At 56.4% G+C, this 25,365-nt stretch overlaps 2 protein-coding genes across 4 annotated transcripts in view; one reads left to right on the plus strand and one right to left on the minus strand.

Annotated features, from left to right (window-relative positions):
* Positions 1–5,215, plus strand: part of COL18A1 (collagen type XVIII alpha 1 chain) — a 101,550-nt gene extending 96,335 nt beyond the window's left edge. The window contains exons 32-35 of the mRNA XM_073004984.1: positions 569–814; positions 1,626–1,823; positions 2,550–2,665; positions 3,668–5,215. Of these exons, the coding sequence (XP_072861085.1) occupies positions 569–814; positions 1,626–1,823; positions 2,550–2,665; positions 3,668–3,878 (771 nt within the window). The 3' untranslated portion in view covers positions 3,879–5,215. The remainder of the gene's footprint in view (positions 1–568; positions 815–1,625; positions 1,824–2,549; positions 2,666–3,667) is intronic.
* SLC19A1 (solute carrier family 19 member 1) overlaps positions 4,027–25,365 on the minus strand; it is a 49,790-nt gene continuing 28,451 nt past the window's right edge. For all 3 annotated transcript variants that reach the window (XM_007970483.3, XM_007970468.3, XM_007970476.3), the window contains exons 3-6: positions 22,486–23,245; positions 21,670–21,862; positions 17,134–17,275; positions 4,027–7,935 (exon numbers count right to left, since the gene is read on the minus strand). In XM_007970483.3, coding sequence (XP_007968674.3) covers positions 7,459–7,935; positions 17,134–17,275; positions 21,670–21,862; positions 22,486–23,245 — 1,572 coding nt within the window. In that variant the 3' untranslated portion in view covers positions 4,027–7,458. The remainder of the gene's footprint in view (positions 7,936–17,133; positions 17,276–21,669; positions 21,863–22,485; positions 23,246–25,365) is intronic.

Below are 25,365 nucleotides of genomic sequence, written 5' to 3' on the forward strand. Positions count from 1 at the left end.
GTGGCCATGGATATTGCCCTGGGTAACACACAGCCCGGCCCTGCGGAGTGGACAGTGGGGACAGCAATGTGGACGCGGTGCAGGTGGATGGCAGCTGGGTCAGGAGGGGCTCAGGGCTGTGGGGAAAGGTACAGAATCAGGGGAATCGGACTGGGGTGCAGACCTGGGGGCTGGGATTTCTAGGGTGGAGGTCACCTCTGAGGGAGACAGAGCAAGGGCTCAGGGACATGAGAAGGTCGGAGGTCGCCACGCTGAGGTCAGGGGCCCTAAATTGGAGCCACAGCAAGGAGAGGGCAGGTCAGGGCACATGATCAGTGAGGGCCACGGCTTCTGCGCACGGCTGGGTCTGGGGGCCTGAGCAGAGGTGACCATGATCCAGCACCACAGCAGGCAGGACTCCCCGCCCTTGCTCCTGCCCCCCCGCCCAGGGCAGCTCCAGGGTTGGGGGCACAGCACCCTGCTTGCCAGCTTGCAGCGCAGCCCCTCACACAGCCCAGAGGAGGACACAGATGGAGGAGGGGCAAGCGGAGGGACCCCTGCCGACAGGCCCCGCATCTCCCACCTGCAGGACAACGAAGTGGCTGCCTTGCAGCCCCCTGTGGTGCAGCTGCATGACAGCAACCCCTACCCTCGGCGGGAGTACCCCCACCCCACCGCAAGGCCCTGGCGGGCAGACGACATCCTGGCCAGCCCCCCTCGCCTGCCCGAGCCCCAGCCCTACCCTGGAGCCCCGCATCACAGCTCCTACGTGCACCTGCGGCCGGCGCTGCCCACGAGCCCACCCGCCCACACCCACCGCGACTTCCAGCCCGTGGTGAGTGCCCCCCAGAGTGGGCTCCGCTCCATCTAGCCCCTCGGCTCTCGGGGCAGCAGAAGAGGACCCAGCCCCTGCAGAGCTGCTGGGGGTCCCAGGCTTCGGCCATGGGTGGATGTCTGGTGGCTCAGCCTTGGACTTGCCCTCCGGTGGCCAAGCAGTGGTCATGAAAGTCCAGCCCCTATCACATCCTTGAGGAACCGGCGTGCCTCCGCCTACAGAGGCAGCTGGGGGCACCCACGTGGCCCGGGGCTGCCCTGACCCAGCAGGGTGTGGAGGGGGGGCACCCACGTGGCCCGGGGCTGCCCTGACCCGGCAGGGTATGGGGGGGGCACCCACGTGGCCCGGGGCTGCCCTGACCCGGCAGGGTATGGGGGGGGCACCCACGTGGCCCGGGGCTGCCCTGACCCGGCAGGGTATGGGGGGGGCACCCACGTGGCCCGGGGCTGCCCTGACCCGGCAGGGTATGGGGGGGGCACCCACGTGGCCCGGGGCTGCCCTGACCCGGCAGGGTATGGGGGGGGCACCCACGTGGCCCGGGGCTGCCCTGACCTGGCAGGGTATGGGGGGGGCACCCACGTGGCCCGGGGCTGCTCTGACCCGGCAGGGTATGGGGGGGGCACCCACATGGCCTGGGGCTGCTCTGACCCGGCAGAGTATGGGGGCTGCTGCCTGGGCCCTCAGTGTGTCGCTTGGGCATTTCCTGCTCAGCCCCCCTTGGCCATGCCTGTCCATACAGGTGCGGTGCCGGGGTGGGGCGCCCAGGGCCTGGGTACAGGACACAGCCCATGATGTGCCTCTCTCCCCACAGCTCCACCTGGTTGCGCTCAACAGCCCACTGCCGGGCAGCATGCGGGGCATCCGCGGGGCCGACTTCCAGTGCTTCCAGCAGGCGCGGGCCGTGGGGCTGGTGGGCACCTTCCGTGCCTTCCTGTCCTCGCGGCTGCAAGACCTGTACAGCATCGTGCGCCGTGCCGACCGCGCAGCCGTGCCCATCGTCAACCTCAAGGTGGGTCAGTCCAGTCCTGAGGGCATGGGCTCCTTGGCCCCCACTTGACCTCTGGGGGAACTCCCAGCAGGGGGCTCCCCTCGAGGACCTCTGGAGGCTGCCATGGTGGACACTGCCACCCAGGCTGGTGACTTCAGGGCAGGCTCCGGGTGGGTCACATCCCACAAGGCTCAGGCCAGGGCCTCTGCATCCCTGGGCGCTGCCGCTTCCCCCAGGGCATCCCATGAGGCCCCCCACGTGGTCCCCTGACCCCCACTCCCCCAGCAGTGCCTCTCAGAGGCTCCCGGGCTGCTGGCCCGAGTGTCCACACAGGTGACAGGCCTCAACTACAAGCCTGGAATCAGGAACCGTCCCTTGGGCCTCCAGTGCCACCCGGACTGGTGGCCCCTCTGCCACAGCACCCCCCTCCATGTTGCTTTATTCTGTGGCTCCTTTTCATGCACTGGGCTGTTTCTGGGTGCCCTGGGGAGGACCACATTCCCAGAAGCAACAGCAGAGGGGTCACAGACCCAGGGTCCAGGGCTGGGAGCAGGCAGCTGCGGTCCGGCGCTCCCCACCCTCTTACAGCCTGGCATGAGGGGACAGGGTCCCCTGTCTTAGCCGAGGCCTCTTGGAGTCTGCAGAGGCTGCCTGGCCAGGCCTGGCCTCCGTGCGCTCGTTCACCGGTGGGATGTGCCCGGGGCTGCAGAAGCCCCTCCGCCCACACACACACGGTTTCTCCTTCAGGATGAGCTGCTGTTTCCCAGCTGGGAGGCTTTGTTTGCAGGCTCTGAGGGTCCGCTGAAGCCCGGGGCACGCATCTTCTCCTTTGACGGCAAGGACGTCCTGAGGCACCCCACCTGGTAGGTTCCCAATGCCGTGTGAGCAGCTCTGAGAGCCCCAGCCAGGGAAGGTGGACGGACAGGTGGGCAGGCAGGAGGACGGAGGGATGGGCAGGCGTGTGCCCAGTGCTCCTAACAGCAGTTCCCCCTGAGTTTTGGGACAGATCTTATACGTGCTCATTACTTAAAAGTTATAAAATCCAAAAGAGCATTGAGAAAAATGAAAACTGCTCTGATAAGTAATCATTAACATGTGTTTGAGAGGAATGTAGTTCTAAGAACGCCTTTAAGCGCCCCCGGCCCTCTGCCCATGGCAGATAGACTCCACGTTTCCCAGGATGTCACCAAACCCGTGGCCAGCCATGTAAGCATCGCAGTGAGTTTATTCACCGAGAATAAACTCCTCAGAGGACAACACGGAGTCCGAGCATGTGTGCCCTTAAAATGTTGACAGAAATGTCCAGGGTGTCCAGAAGAATGCTTCATCCCGAATGTGGCTGTGCCCTCCCCCATGAGCGCCCCGATTCTTCCAACACTCATGCTTTTAGGAGTGTTTCGGGGTGCCACACAGCGTATCCCCAGCAGTGCCTGGCCATCTGCTGTAACGGAGATGCACCTGCCAAGGGTCTCTGACAGGAGCGCTGTGGGCGGGGCTAGGCTGGGCCACAGGGCAGGCCGGAAGCCAGGAGCCCAGGAGGTGGAGCTGCTTCCTAGCGAGGCAGCCACAGGAAGCCTTTGTTTAGCAGGCATGAGGGCCGGGTCCACCCAGCCAGGCCAAGCCCTGGGCCCTCTCCCCTCTTTTGTGGGTGTCTGGCAGAAGCAGCATGGGGTGCAGTCTGGGAGATGCAGCGCCCTCCACAGGCAGCCAGCAGGGAGGCCACGTGGCCCTCCAGGTTGTGGGAGCCTCTGCAGCCCCGTTACCCCTAGGGCCGGCCTCCTGCCTCCACCTTTCCTGCCTGGGGGTGGCCTCCGCCCTAAGTGGAGCAGGTCTGGGCGTGACTGACGGCCCGGCGCGTCTTACAGGCCCCAGAAGAGCGTGTGGCATGGCTCGGACCCCAGTGGGCGCAGGCTGACTGACAGCTACTGCGAGACGTGGCGGACAGAGGCTCCCTCGGTCACAGGTCAGGCCTCCTCGCTGCTGGGGGGCAGGCTCCTGGGGCAGAATGCCGCAAGCTGCCACCACGCCTATATCGTCCTCTGCATCGAGAACAGCTTCATGACTGCCTCCAAGTAGCTGCCGCCTGGATGCGGATGGCCGGAGAGGACGGGCAGCTGGGAGGAAGCACCCACTGTGAGCAGGGAGCGGCCGGCCAGCCCCTGGCCCCAGGACCTGGCGGCCATACTTTCCTGTATAGTTCACATGTCATGTAATCCTCAAGAAATAAAAGGAAGCCAAAGAGTGTATTTTTTTAAAAGTTTAAAACAGAAGCCTAATGCTGACGTTCACCTGCCCTAGCTCTCCCCTGAGCTGTGAGCGCAGCTGGCACGGCCTGGGTCAGGCAGCCTGGGTCATACAGGCTGCAGTATCGTGCCCTGTGCAGCCTCTTGGCCTGAATCAGACCACGGCTTGATTTCTCCAGGATTTCCTCCTCTGGGAAGCTGTGCTCGCCCCGGCAGGCGCCGACTTCATCTCCCACCTAGCACCTCCGTTCTGTGCCCAAAACCCAGACCTGGTAGCAGACGGGCCCCGTGAGGCAATGGGAGCTGGGGCCACACTCAGCACAGGGCCACCTGGGCTCTCCTCCAGGGTGTGCTTGCCCTGTGGTTGATGGGAGGGAGGCTCAGGTCCCTGGGGCTGGGGCAGCCCCTTCTGCTCAGCTCTGGGCTGTTCACAGCAACCCCAGGCGGGAGCAGGTTTCCAAGCTCAGAGGCCCACTGTGAACCCCGGCTCTGGCCTGTCCTCCAACATCACGCACAGGAGCCTGGGGCCGGCCTCCCAAATGACCCATGAGATACATCCAAAGCAGACAGCTCCACGCTGGCCAAGTCCAAGCTGGGAGATACGAGGGACCTGTGAGTTGGGGTCTGGCAGCCTCCTATCCAGGGCCCCCATCTCATGCCCCCGGCTGGGACTTGGCTCAGCCAGCACTTGTCCAGCTGAGTGCCAGGATGGAACAAGGCCACGTCGAAGAGGCTGAGGCTGGCACAGGACATGCGGCAGCCAGCGCACAGGGCAGTGGGGAAGAGCTGCCATCTGTGCACTGCCCATGGACAGGCTGGCTCCAGATGCAGGGCAGTCATCGGCTGTCTCCTAGGAAACCCACATCCTTGCCCTCTTTGGGACTGAAGGGGACACCCAGGGTGCACACAGGCTGCCCTGCAGGCGAACAAAGCAGCCACGAGGTGCGACGAGGTCCTCTGTCGCAGCCACCCCTGAGATCCGGCAGCATCGACACCAGAGTCATACGTTGTGTGGAGGGACAAGTGGACTCAGGGCAGTGCCAGGCTGACCACAGCACACCAGCACACACCTGCCTCGGGACTGCGACAAAACCGGTGGGGCTGGTTCTATAACTGTGTGTGATGTGAAGCCAATTCAGACAGGTAAATAAAAGTGACCTTTTACACTGACTCTTGGTGTGCAAGAGCCTTCACTGTCACAGGAAGGACACAGTTCTCCAAAAGGAGTCCTCAGGAGTCTTTTATCCCTGGACTGGCCCACTGGCAGAACCCAAGTGTGCACAGGCATGGAGTTACATGGGGGTATGCATGCCTGGGCATACACAGGTGTGCAGGAGCATCCACAGCATACACAGGCACACAGGCATGCACAGGTGCGTGGACACACACCGACTCTCTCGAGCCTCTCCTCACAGCAGCACCTGGCTTGCTCCCGGGAACACGACATCCTGACAGCCGTCCCTGTCCTGGTGGCCAGGTGAGGGCAGGACTCAGAGGCAGGCAGGCGGTGGGCGCAGTGAGCAGGATGCGGAGGGAGCAAGCCCTTGGGTGGGGGAGGCACTGGGGGGAGGGTTCTGATGACAGCGTGGGCCTCCCCAGTGACGCTCTGGCCCATGGCACAGGCCCAGCCCACCTCCACCCATCACATCCTGCTAGATCTACGAGCCCAGGAAATGGCTGGTACAGACCCTTCCCAGCAGGGTCCCCAGGGTGGCCGTGACAGGGCCCCTGGATGCACCCAGGACCACAGCCCTGTCTGACCAGCACCATCCGCTGACTCGGGCCATCTTCGACGTGCAGCCTCTGCTTCAACCCAGGGTACCCCAAGATGCCTGCTCCCCTGAGCCACCTCGGGAGACCCCTGGGTCCAGCAGCTCCAGCGACCCCTCCCCAGCCAGAGATTCTGTCCCCAGCTCTCTGTGTTGAGCTGGTGAGCAGCCAGCCATTCACCCAGGGCCGCTGAGATGTGGCAGAGGCCCTATAGGATAGGGCCATTGACTAGGGTTGTAGGGGGGCTCAGCCCATGGGCACCAAGGCCCTGAGTGGGCTGGTAGGGGGAGAAGGCTGGGATGCCTCTTCTGGCTTCCTCACTGACTGCCGACCCTCACCCCCCAGGCCAGGCCGGCCCAGAATCAGAAGCCCTGTGCACACTCACGTAACAAGTGTGTTTGATGTATGTGGGAAGAGCATTCACTTCACATCAGATGGTCCGGCAGCTGCGGGCAAGGCACTAGCGCTCCTTACACCCCGAGGCCGCTGGGACATACTTCCCCAGTGCCCCCCACGAAGGCAGCTCCCCCGCGGCTCCCCAGCCCAGGCAAGCCCCGCACACACCAAGGCCAGCACGTCTGCGGTGACCGGGACCAGTCCTCTCCGGGCTGGCATGAGTGTGGGAGCAGCTGAGGACCTGTGGGTCAGGATGGACACACTTCAGAAGGACAGAGAGGACCATGGAGGGCTGCCCTTAGGGTGGGAGAATGGAACCAGCTCTGAGGACCAGAGCCGCTGCGCCCCCCTCTGATGAGGATGCATCTGCCGCCAACCTGAGATGGCTTTTCCACAGAGACAGAGAAGCCACGTGCAGTTCTTCATTCTATGTCAGTTTAAAAAAAAAAAAAAAGGGCCAGGCACGGTGGCTCACGCCTGTAATCCCAGCACTTTGGGAGGTCGAGGCAGGTGGATCACGAGGTCAGGAGATGGAGACCATCCTGGCTAACATGGTGAAACCCCGCCTCTACTAAAAATACAAAAAAAAATTAGCCAGGCATGGCAGCGGGCGCCTGTAGTCTCAGCTACACGGGAGGCTGAAGCCGGAGAATGGCGTGAACCCGGGAGGTGGAGCTTGCAGTGAGCCGAGATCGCACCACTGTACTCCAGCCTGGGCAACAGAACGAGACTCTGTCTCAAAAGAAAGAAAAAAAAAAAAAAAGCAGAGCATCTTCCAAAACGCAAGAGCACCGAGGATGACCAGCAATGTCACAGCTCAGCTACACCCAGGGGCCTAGGCTCCCACCCTGCCCTAGAGGGCTCAGAACTCCTGTGTGGCCAGTGTCCCCTGAGCTGGTATCTAAGGCCACTTCACCAGCCCAGAGGGGCACAGAGGATTTGCCTCAAGCCCCCCAATGGGCATGAGCCAGTGACACCAGGTGGACACAGAAGCCCACCACCCACCTCTTCCAGCAACCAAAGCCCGCGGGATACAGCGCAGGGACAGCATGGCCAGGCAGCTGCCCTGAGTGTCGCCAGCAGGCTGTGGCCACCGCTAGAGTGCAGCACAGGGTTGGGGGAATCCCAGGGGACCTGCCAGCAGGATAAGCAGAGGCCCCCATGGCTAAGGCAAGTGACCTTCGAGGCAGGGGTCACAGGGACGTACCGAGGGTCACCTACAAAGTTACCACAGGGGCCCCCGAGAGTCACTGGTTCACATTCTGAACACTGTCACTTGGATGACGCTGCAAACCCAGGCTGCTGACACCAGGAGGATGGACAGCCGGCTGGGGACAGGTCTCATCTGCAGCGTCAGGGCCTGAGGCTTGGGCAGAGCACGGAGTGCAGGCAGAAGGGGCTGTCACTGGGCTCAGGAATCCAGCTGCCTGCAGGGCCGGGGCTGGGGCTGGGTCGCTCTGTCTCTGCTCCAGGAAGGCTGGCCCCAAAGTCCCCAGGCCACCTTCTGGGGAGAGCGGCAGGCTCTGGGTTGGCTGCAGGCCTCCAAGGCCCTTGTCTTGCACACTCAGCACCTGTGCTGCCTTCTCCTCCACGGGACTCCTCAGGTCCTGGGCCAGGGGCAGCGGCCGGTGGTGGCCCCGCTGGCAGTGCCGCAGGCCATCCAGCATGGCCCCCAAGAAGTAGATGATGGACAGGATCAGGAAGTACACACAGTATAACTGGAACTGGAAAGAGAGGCAGGTGAGGCGGGTGGGGAGGGCCTGGCTGGGATGATGGCACCCTACACACCAACGCCTGCTCCCAGGCTCACCCTCCTCCAGCTCAGAGGCTGACCCTGAACATGGCACAGCAGCCAGAGGCCAGCCCCAGGAGCAGGTGCCACAGTGCTCACCACAGCCCCCCTTCCCGCCACGGCCTGGCACAGGCCTTAAGAGGGGCTCCCACCATTTCCCAAGAACCCCTCAGAACCTGGCAGGTGGCCTGGCTCTGCATGGCCTGCAGTGTCTGCTCCTGAGGCCCCTGCTTGGTGGTGCTTGCTGCCCATCCATGGTGCTGAGACAAGAGAACGCCCATGAGGGCCAGAATGTCCCGCCTGGCAGATCAGGGTGAGGACAGCCACAGCGGGTGACAGGGAGCTACTCCCCAGGGCTTCACACCCAGAGCGACCCCTCAGCAGCCTGCACACGAAGCCCGTCTCCACCTTAGCAGTGGAAGCTGTGCTACGATGACCAGAAGGAGCGGCACCAGCAGTGGCCACATCTCTCCTGATTCTCACAGCTGCCAGGGGCAGGAGGGACTGGAGATGTCCCTGGGACACCAGGGAGGGACCTGATCATTCCCGGAGGTGCACGGGGTTCAGGAGGCTGCAGTGCTTTCAGGACATCTGTGGGCAGAGCCCAGTGAGTCCCGCCCAAGACCCCTGAGGCCCCCGCTCCACGCCCGCAGGCCAGAATCCCTGCAGCCCGTCGGCACCGGCACCCTTCCAGGAAAACTGTTTTTAAAGCAAACTCAGGAAGATGCGGCTGACACACTTCTCCCTGTTCTTCTCCTACCCAAGACACTGAGATAAACCACCTGGGAAGACTCTGAAAGCGGGAGCGAGGCGGGCAGACCGGCCGGGCCCTTGGGGTCTGGGGAGCTGTGCCACGCAGAGCTCCCTGGGGGCTTTTCTTTTCGCCTCAGATATTTTGAAACTGAAGAAGGAAGCAGGCTGGAAATGCCAACAGATGCAGAAAAAAGAGCCCATGAAAGCAGCTCTCTCTGGCCTAAGACCCAGGGAAGGGGCAGCCCAACATGAGGAAAGACCTTTTGACAGGAATCGCCCTGCTCCCTGCAGACACCAGACCTCGGCTCCACCCACCACGTCAGCAAGGACCCCTCACCCTCCCCAGCCTGTAACAAGGACCCCCAAGTCCCTGCAGGGTAGTGTCAGACACCACCAGTGGGCACTACAGCTTTCACTCCCACTGGCTGGTAAAGACGCCCACCCTCACCCACATGAGTCAGCGGAGACCAAAGGGAAGCCTAGACTGTCACCATGAAGCCCCATGGGGTCAGTGAAGACCATGTGGGGAGCATGGCCTCTTATCCTCGCCCAGTAGTAAGAGGGTGCCCATCCCCCTCCATGCTGGGAGGTATCAGAGGAGGTCAAGCAGGCAGTCCAGACTTTCACCCAACCCAGGAATAATGAGAATGTCCCAACCCTAGGGGCATCAAGGGGACCACAAGGGGAGCTGGATTCCCATCCTTGCCTGGCAACAAGAAGGAGCCCCCACCCAGCCACCCACCCTTGCTCAGGTGTCACGAAGGCTGAGTGGGAGCCTGGACTTCCACCCCTCCTCCCTGTAGCGAGGTGCACACCCCACTTGACCTGCTGGAGCTGCGTCAGCCACGACAAGATGCTGAAATTACATCATACCCAAAATGCTTGCATCTCACTAAAAAGTCCCTTGGCACACTAAGCCACAGAGATCTCAACCTGAAAAACAATTAATAGACACCAACACTAAGACAACAGGAATGGTAGAATTTGCTGAGAAAGATCTTAAAGCAACCACCATAAAAATGCTTCAGTGAACAATAACAAACATGCTGGAAACAAACGAAAAAACAGAGTCTCAGCAAAGAAATGGGAGAAATAAAAAAAATTTAGAACTGAAAAGTACAATAACCAAAATTTTAAAACTTAATGAATCATCTCAACAAAATAGAAGAGGCAGAGAAATGATCAATGAACTGGAGGTAGAACAATATAAATTATCCAACCTGAACAAAAGAAAAAATGGACTGAAAAAAAAATGAACGAAGTCTCATTCCTTGTGGGGTTTCATAACATGAACCTAACATTTGTGACATGGGGGTTCTAGAAAAAGAGGAGAAAAGGAGTGGGGTTCAAAGAGCACTTTAGGAAATAATGGCTGAAAACTTCCCAAATTTGGTGAGACGTACACTGCAGATTCATGAAGCTGAGCAAACCCCAAACAGAAAACCCAAACAAAATCACACCAACACATACCATATTCAAACTTCTATAAACTAACGATAAAAATAAATTTAAAAATCTTGGTAGTGGCCAGAGAAAAATGACCCTTCATGGACAAGCAATTTGAATAACACTAATTTCTCATCAAAAATCCTGAAAGCTATGAGGAAGGGGCACCACATTTCTCACAGGCTTAAAAAAAGAACAGTCTACCCAACATCCTATATCCAGTGAAAACATCCTTCAAGAATAAAAGAGCAATCAAGACACTGTCAGATGAAGAAAAACTAAGAGAAGAAATTCATAACCAGCAGATCTATCTAAAATAATGGAAAAAAAAAAACAAACAAACAAAAAAACAAGTTCTCTAAACAGAAAGGAAATTACTAAAGAAGGAAAGAATCTTGAAATAACAGGAAAGAGGAAATACCATAGTAGGCAACATTATGGGTAAATAAAACAGACTTTCCTTCTTGAGTTTTCTAAAATATGTTTGATGATTAATGCAAAAATTACAATATTTTCTTATGTAGCACTAAAGGTATGTAGAGAAAATATTTAAGATAATTATACTGTAAGCGGGAGATGATAAAGTGACATAAAGGCAGGCAAAGTTTCTATACTTCACTCAAACTAGTAATGTAATACATAAAGCAACCAAAAAAGCTATACTAAGTACATTCAAAAACACAATAGATAAACCAAACAAAATTCTAAAGGATGTACAAGTAACCCACTGGAAGCTGAAAAAATGTAAACAGAAACTAAAAACAGAGAATAAATGAAAAATTAAAAACGAAACGGCAGACTTAAGCCCTAATATACAAATTATCACATTAAATATAAATGGTCTAAATACACCAACTGTAAGACAGAGATTAGCAAAGTAGATTTTAAAACATGACTCAACCACGTGCTGTCTACAAGAAGCTCACTTCAAATATACCAAGATAGGAAGGCTGAAAGTAAAACGATGGAAAAAGATGTATCATGCAAACATTAATCAAAGGAAAGCAGGGGTGGCTATATTAATGTCAGGTAAAGTAAACTTCCGAGCAAAAAAAAAAAAAAAAAAGACCAGAGACAGAGAAGGACATAATATAGTCCACTATTACACAATTGACAAGAAGGTCAGTCCACTAAGACAAATTTCAATCCCAAACGCGTATGCAACAAACAAAAGAGCTACCAATATGTGAAGCAAAAACATGACAGAACTGAAAGGAGAAATAGATCCACAATTATACTTAGGAGACTTCAATACCCCCTCTCAATAATAATAAAACTAGACAGAAAATCCACAAGAACTGAGAGGAAATCAATACCATCAGCCAATAGGATCTGATCAGCATTTACGGAACACTCCACCCAAAAGCAGAATATACATTCTTTCCAAGTGTCCACAGTATATCAAAACGGATAATATTCTGGGTCATAAGACAAATCTTAACAAATTTATAAGGAATGAAATAATCATAGAATGTGTTTTCTGATCACAATATAATCAAAAAAGAAATTAACATAACAGGAAAATCTCAAAACGCTTGAAAATTAAACAACAAAATTTGAGATAATGATGCATCAAAACACACACTGAACTGAATGAAAATGAAAACATAGCCTATTAAGATTTGTGGGATGCAACTAAAGCAGTACTGAGTGGGGAAATTTATAGCATTAGATGCATAAATTAGAAAAGAGGAAAGTCTCAAATCAATAGCTCACCTCCAGAACCTAGAAAAAGAAGAGCAAAATAAATTTAAAGTAAGCAGAAATAAGGAATTAATAAAGTTCCAGCCAGTGCACTAAGAAAAAGAAATAAAAGATATACAGATCAGAAAGGAAGAAATTTTTGCAGATGACATAATTATCTACATAGAAAATCTCAAGGAATTAAAAAACAAAGACCAAAAAACAGAAAAGCCTCCTAGAATAAGTAAGCTCAGCAAAATTGCAGTATACAAGACAAACACACAAATATCAACTATATTTCTATACACTAGCAATGAACATGTATACACTATTGGGTTCACTATTGGGTTCACTATTGTGAACCCATCCCCCAATTCATATGTTGAAGTCCTAACCCGCAATGTCACTGCATTTGAAGATAGGGCCTTTCAAAAGGTAATTACAGTTAAATGAGGTCATAAGGATGGCATCGGCCGGGCGCGGTGGCTCAAGCCTGTAATCCCAGCACTTTGGGAGGCCGAGGCGGGTGGATCACGAGGTCAGGAGATCAAGACCATCCTGGCTAACATGGTGAAACCCCGTCTCTACTAAAAATACAAAAAACTAGCCGGGCGTGGTGGCGGGCGCCTGTAGTCCCAGCTACTCGGAGGCTGAGGCAGGAGAATGGCGTAAACCCGGGAGGCGGAGCTTGCAGTGAGCCGAGATCGCGCCACTGCACTCCAGCCTGGGTGACACAGCGAGACTCCGTCTCAAAAAAAAAAAAAAAAAAAAAAAAAAAAAAAAAAAAAAAAAAAAAAAAAAAAAAGGATGGCATCTTACTCCAACCTGACTGGGTGTCCTTATAAGAAGACAGACACTAGCCAGGCACGGTGGCTCACGCCTGTAATCCCAGCACTTTGGGAGGCCGAGGCGGGCAGATCACCTGAGGTCTGGAGTGTGAGACCAGCCTGGCCAACATGGAGAAACCCCGTCTCCACTAAAAACACAAAGTTAGCCAGGCATGGTGGCACATGCCTGTAATCCCAGCTACTCGGGAGGCTGAGGAAGAATTGCTTGAACCCGGGAGGAGGCGGCTACGATCAGCCAAGATCACACCATTGCATGCTAGCCTGGGCAACAAGAGGGAAACTCCATCTCAAAAAAAAAAAAAAAAAAAACAACAACAAAAAAAAAACAGATACCAGGGAGGACCACACACATTAAAAAAGACCATATGAAGACAAAGGGAGAAAATGCCATCTGCAAGCCAAGAAGAGAGGCATCAGGAGAAACCAACCTGCCAACACCTTAATCTCAGACTTCCAGCCTCCAGAACTGTGAGAGAACAGATTTCTGTTGTTTGTCAGCCAGTTTGTGGTATTTGGCTATGGCAGCCCAAACAGACTAATGCAGATAACAAATTTCAAGATACGGTTTGATTTACTTTAAAAAAAAGCATAAACTAAAACATGCACAGTACTCATAGGCTGAAAACTACAAAATGCTGAAAGAAATCAAAGATCTAAATAATTGGAAAGATATGCCATGTTCATGGATTGGAAAACAACACAGTCAACAGGTCAGTTCTCCCAAAATTGATATACTGGCTTAATTGCAATTCCTAACAAAATCTGAGCAAGAATTTTTGTAGACATAGACAAGATTACTCTAAAATGTATATGGAAAGGCAAAGAAACTATAATAGTCAAAACAATTTTGAATAAAAAGAAGTTGGAGGAATCAGTCTATCCAATTTCAAAACTTGCTAGAAAGCTTCATAACCAGGACGGTGTGATATTGGTACAACGGGAAACACACGGTTCAATGGAACAGGATAAAGAACCCAGAAGCAGGCTCACATAAATATGCCCAACTTTTGACAAAGGTGTAAAAGTAATTCAATGGGGAGAGCTAAGTCTTTTCAACAAACGATGCTGGAATAAATGGATACACAGGCCAAAAAAAGGGACCTCAACCTAAACTTCACATCTTATACAAAAATTAACTCAAAGCTGATCAGAGTCTTAAATGTAAAAACACAAAACTTTAAAAAAGAAATTTAAGGAAAATCTTCTGAATTTAGGGCTAGGCAGAGTTTCCATAAAAGGAAAAACTGTTAAATCAGACCTTATGGGAGTTAAAAAATACTTGTTCTGTAAAAGACCATGTTAAGTAGATGAAACAACAAGCTACAGAGTTGAAAAAAACTGCAAACTGTATATATCCAACAAAGGACTAAAATCTGGACTACACAAACAATGCTTAAAACTCAAGAGTATAAAAATGAACAATCCAATGAGAAAATGGGCAGAAGACGTGAAGATTTTGCAAATGGAAAATAAGGACATAAAAAGATGTTCAACATCATTATCCACCAGGGAAATGCAAATTAAAACAACATTATCCCCCAGGGAAATGCAAATTAAAACCACAATCAAATATCACTACACCTATCACAATGGCCAAAATAAAAACAAGTAGCAACACGACATACTGAAGACACTGTGACTGATCTCTCAAAGTCTGGTGGTGATACAAAAAGGTACAATTGCTATGGAAAGTGGGTTGCTTCTTCATAAACAGGCAACTACCTGGTGACCCACCATTTGCACTTCTGGGCATGTGTCCCAGGGAAAGGAAAACCTATATTCACACAAAAACCTGTAAAAGAATGTCTGTAGCAGCTTTATTTGTAATACCCCACACTGGAAACAAGTCTTTCATAGTGAATAGTTAAATAAAGTGTGCTGTATCCGCACCCTGGAACACCACTCAGCAGCAAGAAGGAATCAGCTAGAGCCACAATAACAACCTGGATGAATGTTCAGAGAACAATGTTGAGTGAAAAGCACCAATCCCTAAACGATACCCAATGCATAACTGTGTTTATATAACACTCCTGAAATGACAAACTTATACAAGTGGAGAAGAGGGTAGTGGATGCCAGGGGTTAAAGAGGAGGTGAGGCTGGGAGCAGGGTGGGCCGTGACTGTAAAGAGCGGCGTGAGGGATCCCTGTGGGGACAGAATGTTCTGGATCCCGACTGTCACCATGCTGGTTGTGATGTGCTGCAGAACTGTAAGATGTGACCACTGTGAAAACTGGGTATGGGGTACATGGATCTCCCTGTATTATTTATTAAACAGCATGTGAATAGAAGATTACCCAAATATAAAGCTTAATTTAAAAAGCAGGCAAACCCAGGCAAGCTCCAGGCCTGTCTGCCCGGCCGTGTTCCAACACGGCTCCCACCCGTCTCCAGACTCTACCCGCAACCAAGCCTGAACTCCTCCAGCTGTTCTCCCCATGCTGGAGGAGCGAGAGTGGACACTCGGCACCCAGTAACAGGCAGGGGGGCAAGATGAGCCGGCACCACTCCTCTAGACCCAACAGGATGTCTAGCCATGAGCAAAATGCCCCACTAGTTACTTTTTAACCTGGAAATCAAACCAGCCCGAGAAAAGTCCGTGTGCTTTTTCTCCATGTGACAAGAGGCAGCCACAGGCCAGAACCTGCCTCCACCTCCCCGTAGCCATCTCCCCACGGCCTCCATGGCCACACCAGGACAAGGACCAGCTGAGGAAGGGAAAGGGCTTCCTCGTGAGCAGCCCTCTCGGGAAGAACTGTACCACCCCCTGCACCAAGCCCCCATGGGCCCTTAGAAGTCCACTGTGAGGGGTCCCCTCCACAGGGCAGCTGCAGGGGAGCACACGCACAGCGTCCCTAAAGGGCCCTCAGGCATCTGCCCCTCCAGCTGCCAGGGGCTGAACAAGAGGTGGTCACAGAGGGATGTAGGTGGGCGGGGGGGGCACAGTAGTCAGGGGCAGTCAGCACCCAGAGGCAGGTCAAAAGCCAGGCCCAGCCTGGCGGGGGCCACGCAGGGCCCTTGGAGTCTCCCTGGGACAGGCCCTCCCTGCCCATACACGCTGGCAGCCACCGCGGTCTGGGGACAGAGGTAACTAGGGGCTCCAAGAATGGGGAGGACTTCCTATGGGGTGCTGGACCCCCTCCAAGGCCAGCTGGACTACTGCCAGCCCCCCCCCCCGGGGCCATGCATTCAACAGAAGCCTTCTGGGCCCCCTTTCTGCAGACCTGAGACCAGCCCGGCCACCAGGAGGCTGTGTCCACCCAGGCCAGGCCTGGATGCATTCACCCCAAAGCCTCAGAGGGTCACCGCCCTGAGTGTTCACCCCCGGGCCTCAGAGGGTCACCACCCCAAGTGTTCACCCCCACCCATCAGAGGGTCACCGCCCTGAGCGTTCACCCCCGGGCCTCAGAGGGTCACCGCCCTGAGCGTTCACCCCCGGGCCTCAGAGGGTCACCCACCCTGAGTGTTCACCCCCACCCATCAAAGGGTCACCGCCCTGAGTGTTCACACCTGGGTCAGGGGCGTTGCACCCGGAGGGCTCTGTGGAACGGGGCCACGTGGCCTGCCAGTGTAGACAGGCCCTAATGACACTCTTGGGCTGAAGGATGCATTTTCGATGAGTGAGCAACAGCCACCCTCACCTAACAGGCATTCGCAAGCTGAAGGGGATGCCTGCTGTTGCCCAGGCCTCACCCTGAGCTCCAGAGTCACCGAGGCTGAACAGACGAGGCACCCTCAGAGGATCAGGGCCAGCCCTGACAGCCCTCCTGCCCAGTGAGACCTGGGCCGCAGGTGGACAAAGCCCTTGTCCCACCCACCAAGCGCATCTGTCTAGCGGCAGGCTGGGGCGGGGCAGTCCTGAGGAGCCCGGGAGGACCTCTCACACCACGCCCACCATGGCTGTATCCAGCTCACTTGGAGACCCGGCCTTGGCTGGGACCTTCAGGAGTTAAATGTGTGTTTTCCAGCTCCTCTTAGAAGCAGCAAAGGCCCGCCAGAGGTGGGGAAGGGGAGGGCACCCACAGAAGCCTGCATGCCAACGCTGCTGAGTGGCTCTGCTCAGCTCTCCTTCCTGAAGAGAACAAAGCTCACGTGGCCTCTAGCCAGGGCTCAAGGACACCAAGTTCCGGCAGCCACAGGCCAAGAGCAGAGACAAGGACAGGTCCGCCTTGGCGAGCAGAGGCTCAGTCGCTTCCACCGAGGCCCAGGGCCTGACGGAGGCTCCCACCCACAACTGAGCCCTGCTGGGGTCTCTCATTTCCTGCTCTCGCCGGCCTGGTGTGTCCCACTGGAAGCCCCCGGCCCACAGCGGATTCCACATCAGGAGGGCACCAGGAGGCCTTGGCAACGTCCCCACAAGGAGCTTCCCTCCCCGAGGATGTAGGTCTGAAATGGGCTCACCTGCTTGCGGACCGCGAGGCCCAGGCCCCGCACGTCCGAGACGATGAAGGTGATGATGGTCTTAACAACGGTGGCAAAGAACGTGTTGACCCCGAAGACCAGGGCACAGAGCTCTTTAGACAGAGAAGATGCGATCTGAAAGCTGAACAGGAAGAGCGGGCAGATCAGGCGCTGCTGGGAGAACGAGAAGCAGCAACAGCAAAAAGCCTGCAGCCCGGCTCCCACCAGCCCATGACTCACCTGGCAGCCATGAGGTCCCAGGGCACGCATAAGCCCCCCACCAGGCCCCCATCTCTCCCACACATGCCCGCCCCTCCCAGGCAGGAGCCAACACCCAGGCCACCCACCCTTGAGAGGCCATTCTGGGAGCTGCTGCATCCCCCTGGCTCAGTACAGGGTGAGGGTCCCTTATCCAAAATGCCTGGGGCCAGAGATTTTGGATTTTGGAATATTCACATATCCATAAGGAGATACCTTGAGGATGGAACCCAAGTCTAAACATGAAATTCATTTATGCTCATATACATGGTATACGTACAGTCAAAAGGTGATTTTATATAATACCTAACAGACATTTGCAAGCCAAAGGGGATGCTACTGCCCAGGGCCTCACCCTGAGTTCTGGAGTAATTTTGTGCATGAAGAAACTTTTGACTGTGTTCTGAGACTTGTCAAACAAGGTCAGGTGTGGGATTTTCCACTGCATTGTCTTTTCAGAGCTCAAAAACTGTCAGATTTTGGAGTATTTCAAATTCTGGATTTTTCTGTTGTTGTTGTTATTATTATGTTTTAGATGGAGTCTCACTCTGTTGCCCAGGCGTGCAATGGCACAATCTCAGCTCACTGCAACCTCTGCCCCCTGGGTTCAAGCAATTCTCCTATCTCAGTCTTTCGAGTAGCTGGGATTACAGGCATGCGCCACAATGCCCAGCTAATTTTTGTATTTTTAGTAGAGACAGTTTCACCATGTTGGCCAGGCTAGTCTCGAGCTCCTGGCCTCAGGTGACCTGCCCACCTCGGCCTCCCAAAGTGCTGGGATCAAAGGCGTGAGCCACCGCCCCCGGCTGAATTCTGGCTGTTTTGATTAGGGATGCTGAACCTGTACAATGGGTGTCACAAAACACAAACTCAACAAGATGCCTAGAAGGGCTCCCGTGAGCTCTGGGACAGACCAGGTCACAGGCATCTCAAAACACTCGGAAAATCATCATCAAGAGAACCCCTGGGCACAGACAGAAAAGTCTGGAACGAAAGTCTTTCATGGTTAAATGTTCGATAAATTAGAAGAGCAGTGAAACCAGAGTCGGTGAGGGAGCAGCAGCTGGGCAGAGCAGGCCCTGGAAATGAGCAGCAGCCGGGTAGGGCGGGCCCTGAAGGTGAGTGGCAGCTGGGTGGGAAGTGGGTGGGCCTGGAGGCAGAGCAGGCCTTGAGGTGAATGGCAGCCAGATACAGTGGGCCCTGGAGGTGAGTGGCAGCTGGGTAGGGGGGGCCCTGGAGGTGAGTGGCAGCCGGTTAGGGGGGCCCTGGAGGTGAGTGGCAGCCAGGCAGGGCAGGCCCTGGAGGTGAGTGGCAGCCGGTTAGGATAGGCCCTGGAGGTGAGTGGCAGCCAGGCAGGGCAGGCCCTGGAGGTGAGTGGCAGCCGGTTAGGATAGGCCCTGGAGGTGAGTGGCAGCCAGTTAGGATAGGCCCTGGAGGTGAGTGGCAGCCAGGCAGGGCAGGCCCTGGAGGTGAGTGGCAGCCGGTTAGGATAGGCCCTGGAGGTGAGTGGCAGCCAGGCAGGGCAGGCCCTGGAGGTAACAGCCGGTTACCGCGAGCCCTGGAAGTGGGCAATGGCATGCACATGTCCAGGAATGAAGGCACCACATTCCTGACATGGAGAGGTAACACACAAGGCTTCTGGTGCTCTGCAGAGAAACTAGTCTTCAGATGCAGTTCCAATTAAAATCCGCAAAGTGCTTTAAAAAAGAAAGAAAGAAAGAAAAAGAACTGGACAAAAAAATATCCTAAAGTTCACCTGAAGAAAAAATAAACAAAAATGCCAAAAACTCTTTAGAGAAGGGCAGAGGTATCTGTGCTGCCAGGCACTGGAGATGGGGGGACAGCAGGGACAGTGCAGATAGGGGGGCGGGCAGGCGGGTGGCAGTGAGGACGAGAAGCACACAGAGGTCCCGGTGAGCAGGTCAGCAGGACAAAGGGCAGATGAACAACAGGGAAAACCCAGCACAAACGAGCTTCTGGATGCTGCGCTGGGTAGCCCAGCCCCCAGGGTGCTTCCAAGGACACTGAGAAACACTGGGAGTTGAATTAAAGGCAAACGAGTGTGGGGCATGATGGGGGCACAGGTGATTGAAAATACATGATACAGATGAGCGCTCCCCAGATCAGGAGAGAGGAAAGTGAGTCCCAACACAGTCAGGAGACACACAGGGGCCACTCAGTCCACAGCAGGCCGGCCAGCCTTGCTCTTGTGAAGGAAAGGCTGGGAGCCCAGCTGGTCCATCAGGGGCTCAGGGAGAGTGGGAAGGCCACTCCATCATCCTGATGGGGAGAAAGCCTGCATGCCAGTCTGCAGGGTACCTGCAATAGCGACAGAAACCTTTCAAAAGCACAGACTCTCCAACCTGGCCATTCCCCTTCCAGGAATCCACCTGAGGGCCATTATTAGAATTTGGAAAGAAAAATGTAGGTAGAAGGGCATTCATCTCAGTGTTCTTCTGTTGTAAGAAAAATGGAAATGGTGACTTTGCCCACAGACTGGGGATGGGTTGTAAGGCCCACCACTCATGACCTGGGGTGACTACCTACGTCTATGTCTGACATCAACTCAACACAGACAAGCAGAAAATGCTGGGATTCCCCGTAGCAAATGGCCGTTTTCTGCTTTGCACACTGCTGCACCGTGTTGGATTTTCTGCGATGGGCATCAATGACTTTATAACTAAAACCTTTCAGGCGTTGTCCCCCTGGATGCAGCAATGGGACGGCACATCAGCAGAGGCCCTGGCCCTTTCCACCGTGCTGGCAGGTCAGGGAGGGGGGCCTTCAGGAGCTGGGGGCAGCAAGAGCCCTGCGTGGGCCTCAGGGAGCATGGAGAAGGCGGCCACACAGGAGCAAAAGGGGCCCCAAGTATGGCAGGGGCAGGAGAGAAGGGTGGGCCGGGCTACCCGTGCCAGGAGACTGCTGCCTTCGTGTGGGGAGGACGGGGAAGTACGGGGCTGGGCACATCCAGGCGGAATGCTGCAGGGATGAGGCTACCAATGCAGAGGGCACAATGCAAGGGTCGGCAGGGCGCTCTCAGCTCAACAGGCTCGTGGCCAGCGTCAGCCTCAGGGGGACGACCCACGGAGGGAGGGAGACAGGGCTCGGAGGCCACCCTGGAGTGGAGGCCCAGGAAGGGGAGCTGGGGCCAAAGTCCTCCCAGCTGCCAGGAAAGAGGGGGCAGGTCCAGGAAGGCAGGGGCGGGTGTGAGCACACAGGGTCAGTTTCTGAGTGTCTCAGTGTGTGTGGTCTGAGTATGTGGCAGGTGTGTCAATGTGTAGGTGTGTCAATGTGTGGGTGTGTCCATGTGTGAGCGTATGGTGTGTGTCCGTGCATATGGTGTGTGTCCATCTGTGAGCGTGTGGTGTGTGTCCGAGTGTGTGGTGTGTTCATGTGAGCGTGCATTTGTCCGTGTGGTGTCCATGTGTAGTCTGTGTCTATGTGTGATATATCCATGTGTGAGTGTAGTGTTTGTCCATGTGTGCACGTGTGGTAAGAGTGTGTGGTGAGTGTCCATTGGTGTGTGGTATGTGTTCATGTGTGGTGGGTGTGCATGTGTGAGCGTGTGGTGTTCATGTGTGTGGTGTGTCCGTGTGTGTGGTGTGTTCACGTGTGTGGTGCGTGTCTGTGTGTGAGTATGGTATGTGTTCATGTGTGGTGGGTGTCCGTATATGTGTGGTGTGTTCACATGTGGTGTGTGTCCGTGTGTGTGGTGTTCATGTGTGTGGTGCGTGTCTGTGTTGGTGTGTTCGTGTGTGGTGCATGTGTGTGTGTGTGTGGTGTGTTCATGTGTGTGGTGTGTTCACGTGTGTGGTGTGTGTCCATGTGAGTGTGTGGTGTGTCTGTGTCGTGTGTCCATCTGTGAGCATGTGGTGTGTGTTCATGAGTGTGTGGCGTGTGTCCATGTGGGAGCGTGTGGGGTGTGTGTGTGTGTGTGGTGTGTGTGGTGTGAGTGTAAGCTGAGGATGAACTCACACAGGTACATGCTCCCGCTCCTGCCTGGATGGGGCCTGGAGGATGGGGTTGGGAGCAGGGCAGCAAGCCCAGCAGGCTTCAGAGAGGAGCGCGGAGGGCCTGGGGTAGCAGCTGGATGGCACAGGCAGGGATGCCCCAGGTCCCCGTGAGAGACAAGCAGGGACCCTGGTCAGCTCCAGGTGGCTGGCGGGGCCGCGTGGCACAGTCGCTGGGGCGCGGCGGGAAGATGGGAGCACCCCGCGAAGCGCGGGGCGTGATCCTGGTGCCTGCCCACCCCCGGCTCCCCACCCTTCTGGAACTCACGTGGCGATGGGCACGAGGAACTGGTAGGAGCCGCGGAACAGCACGAAGGCCGCATAGCACAGCCAGATGCTACTCGTGCGCGCCAGAAGGAAGACCAGCCCGGCCTGCGTGGCCGTGACGCCCGCGATGAGCAGCTTGGACCAGCGCACCCAGCGGATCTTCACGAAGCCGGCGGCGAAGGACGTGATGGCACCTGAGACGGGAGGGATGGGGCGTTGCAGCGGCCCTGGGGGGCCACGGGGCAGGGGGAGGTGGCAGGAGCCTCTGAGGGAAGGTATCCACGGGGCAGGGGGCGGGGAGGGGGAGCCTCCGGGGGAAGGATCCACAGGGCAGGGGGAGGTGGCAGAAGCCTCTGAGGGAAGGTATCCACGGGGCAGGGGGAGGTGGCGGGGAGCCTCCGGGAGAAGCATCCACCGGGCAGGGGGAGGTGGTGGGTAGCCTCTGGGGGAAGGTATCCACGGGGCAAGCGGCAGGGAGGGGGAGCCTCCGGGGGAAGGATCCACGGGGCAGGGGGAGGTGGTGGGGAGCCTCTGGGGGAAGGTATCCACGGGGCAGGCGGCAGGGAGGGGGAGCCTCTGGGGGAAGGTATCCACGGGGCAGGCGGCAGGGAGGGGGAGCCTCTGGGGGAAGGATCCACGGGGCAGGGGGTGGGGAGGGGGAGCCTCCGGGGGAAGGATCCATGGGGCAGAGGGAGGTGGTGGGGAGGCTCTGGGTTAGGGTATCCACGGGGCATGGGGCGGCAAAGGGGAGCCTCCGGGGTAAGGATCCACGGGGCAGGGGGTGAACGGGGAGCCTCGGGGACCAGGGCGCGCGTACCCAGTAGCGTAGAGGCAGCATCGGCCGCGCCGTTGTAGACTCGTGCACTGTTGGTGGTGGGGTCCACCTCGTTCCACAGGATGTGCACGTAGTAGACCACCAGGTAGTAGCCGGCCGAGTTGAAGACCCACCACAGGGACCAAAGGCGGAGCTGCGGCCGCCGCAGGCTATTCCCCAGCTCCCGCAGCATCCGCGCCAGCACGGAGTCCCCGCAGGCCGCCCGCAGCGCGCGCCCCAGCTTCCCGCCCGGGCCGGCGTTCATGCGCTCCAGCTCCGAAGCCGAGGCTTCGCACCGCTCGCGGTCGTCGCGGTTGAAGAAGAGGCTGCGTTTGGGGCGCTTCAGGAAGAGGGCGAGGACCACACTGAAGGTGAGGAAGGCCAGCGAGATGTAGTTGAGCGTGGAGAAGGAGACTCGGCCCACGGTGACCAGCAGCTGGCCCAGCACGGAGCTGGTGAACACACCCAGCAGCACCGCAGCGCGCGAGTAGCCGGCCACACGCTGGTGGCGCGCGGGCCGCACGAGAGAGAAGATGTAGGAGGAGTAGGCGATGCGCGCGGCCATGGTGACACTGTAGAAGAACTCCATGAGCTGCATGTGTGCCACCGAGCGGCCCAGCAGCAGCAGCAGCCACACCGACACGAAGCTGAGCCCCTGCAGCAGCAGCACCGGCGTGTAGCGCAGGTAGTCGGTGAGCAGGAACACGGGCACCAGCACGGCCAGGTAGGAGTAGGACAGCACCGGCGTGATCTTGTTGGTGACCTGCGGACAGGCGGGCGGGTGCCCCACTAGGCGTTAGCAATGCTGGGGCTGCGGTGGACACAGCCCGCCCGAGGTCATGGCTGCTGACGGCTTCCTGCCCCAACACTGCCTGGTGTGACCCCTCTCCCCAACATGCCCCTGTCCCATGTCCCATTGCATCGTCCTCTCTGAACAGGGACCTCTGGCTCCCGACCGTCCCGGGAGCCTGGGAGCGTTTGCCTGCAGAAAGCTGACAGTAGCCACAGAAGGAATCGTTATTAACAATCCTGTTCATCTAAGCTTCTCTAGTTCTATTTTTATTTTTTTTTTCTGAGACAGAGTCTTGCTCTGTCGCCCAGGCTGGAGTGCAGTGGCACAATCTTAGCTCACTGCAACCTCCACCTCCCAGGTTCAAGCAATTCTCCTGCCTCAGCCTCCCGAGTCACAGGTGCGTACCACCATGTCTGGCTGATTTTTGTATTTTTAGTAGAGACGGGATTTCACCATGTTGGACAGGCTGGTCTCGAACTCCTGACCTCAGGTGATCCGCCCACCTTGGCCTCCCAAAGTGCTGGGATTACAGGCGTGAGCCACCACACCCAGCCAGCTTCTCTATTTTTAATAGAATAAACACATGGTTTTATTTCATCTTAAACAATATGGAAAACAGAGCTGTAACCCGTAACACATTCACACTAACACAAGGTCCTTCCATCCTTCCTGGAGAGAGACAAAAACAGAAGGCACAGAAAGGAAGAGCAAGATCAGGAACAGCAGGTTCGTGGGAGGGACTGTGGGGAACCCAGCAGGGGAAGAAAGACAGGAAAGGGAAGAAGGGGAAAGAGAGGGCGTGGGGAAGGGCAGAGGGCCCTGGGCTGCACACTCCCATCTCACACTTTTCCCCAGAGCAAGGTCTTTAAGGCCAGGCTCCAACCCAGGGGCAGGGAGGGGGGCAAGCGCCCCTGCAGCCGCCCTGCACCCACCCAGGAGGGGGAGCACAGGCTGTCGGCCTGCCCACCCCCACCTCCTCCATCACATGTTATGTGGGAACCCAGCTCCACAGCCTTGGCCACTGAGTGCCGGTGGACACTCCAGGCCTGGCTTCTGTGCCTGTGGCCTCAACACACATCCACCTTCCATGGGAACGTGGAGCTGGGCATGGGTCTGGGGGTGCTGCCTCCTACAGGACAAGGTCAGAGGGCACTGCCCCAGACTCTACTCCAGGCAGGCACCAAATGTCCCCAGCTGGCTTGGCAGGGGCCAGGGCTTCTGCAGGCACACTTGGGCTCACCTGGGCACAGTCCAGAGGAAGAGGCCCCACCCCCGTGAGGCCCAAGCCGCTTGCCTTGCCCCTCCCTGGGGACTGATGTGGGAGCCACCTTATGCTTGGAGCCTCCCCTGGGGCCCAGGTGCATTTTCAGCAGGTGGCCCTGCCCAGAGGCCCCACCAGACCCCACCTCAGATCCGCTGGAGGTTGGTACCAGGTGGGCCAGCAGGGCCCTGCTGGACTCTGGGCCTCCAGTAGGCCCCACCTGACTCAGGCCTGACCACCAGCAACCCCACAGCCCTACTCATGCTGCCCCAGGTGACCTCAGCCCCTGCCAGCCACACTTGAGAAGACCAAACCCTGGGTCAGCACAGGGGTGCGGCGCCGAGCCACGCCTCCTCCCCAGGGCCTCTCAGCCTCGTGTCTGGCACACCCAAGATGTGTGGCCCGATGTGCTCCGAGTCTGGCCACCAGCTACTGTGAACAGCTGGGGAACAGGACCCTGCAGCCAGGCCAGCATGCTGAGAAGCTTCCCAGGGGCTCAGGGGAAGGCTGCCCAGAGACCCCACCTCAGGGCACCCTGAGGTCGCACCCCGGAGCCTGCACCCTCATGGAGACCAAGCTGACCTGAAGGCTGTGGTCCCAGCAGCACCAGGCACCCAAGGTCCCTCCCGCACTCCATCCTGCTCAGGACATTCCTGGACGCTCTGAGGGTAGGTCAGGCGCCAGGAGGCTGAGTGACCATGCCGGGTCACAGAGAGCCTCAGGGCCGGCCAGCGGCTTCTGCACTGTGTTTACAGCAATGTCCTGTGGACATCAAACAGCCCCACTTGACGGCCTTTTTGACTGGGGGAGGCTCCTCCTTGGGGCCAGC

Source organism: Chlorocebus sabaeus, chromosome 2 (genome assembly GCF_047675955.1).
Source record: "Chlorocebus sabaeus isolate Y175 chromosome 2, mChlSab1.0.hap1, whole genome shotgun sequence".
In the NCBI taxonomy this organism is placed as follows: Eukaryota; Metazoa; Chordata; class Mammalia; order Primates; family Cercopithecidae; genus Chlorocebus; species Chlorocebus sabaeus.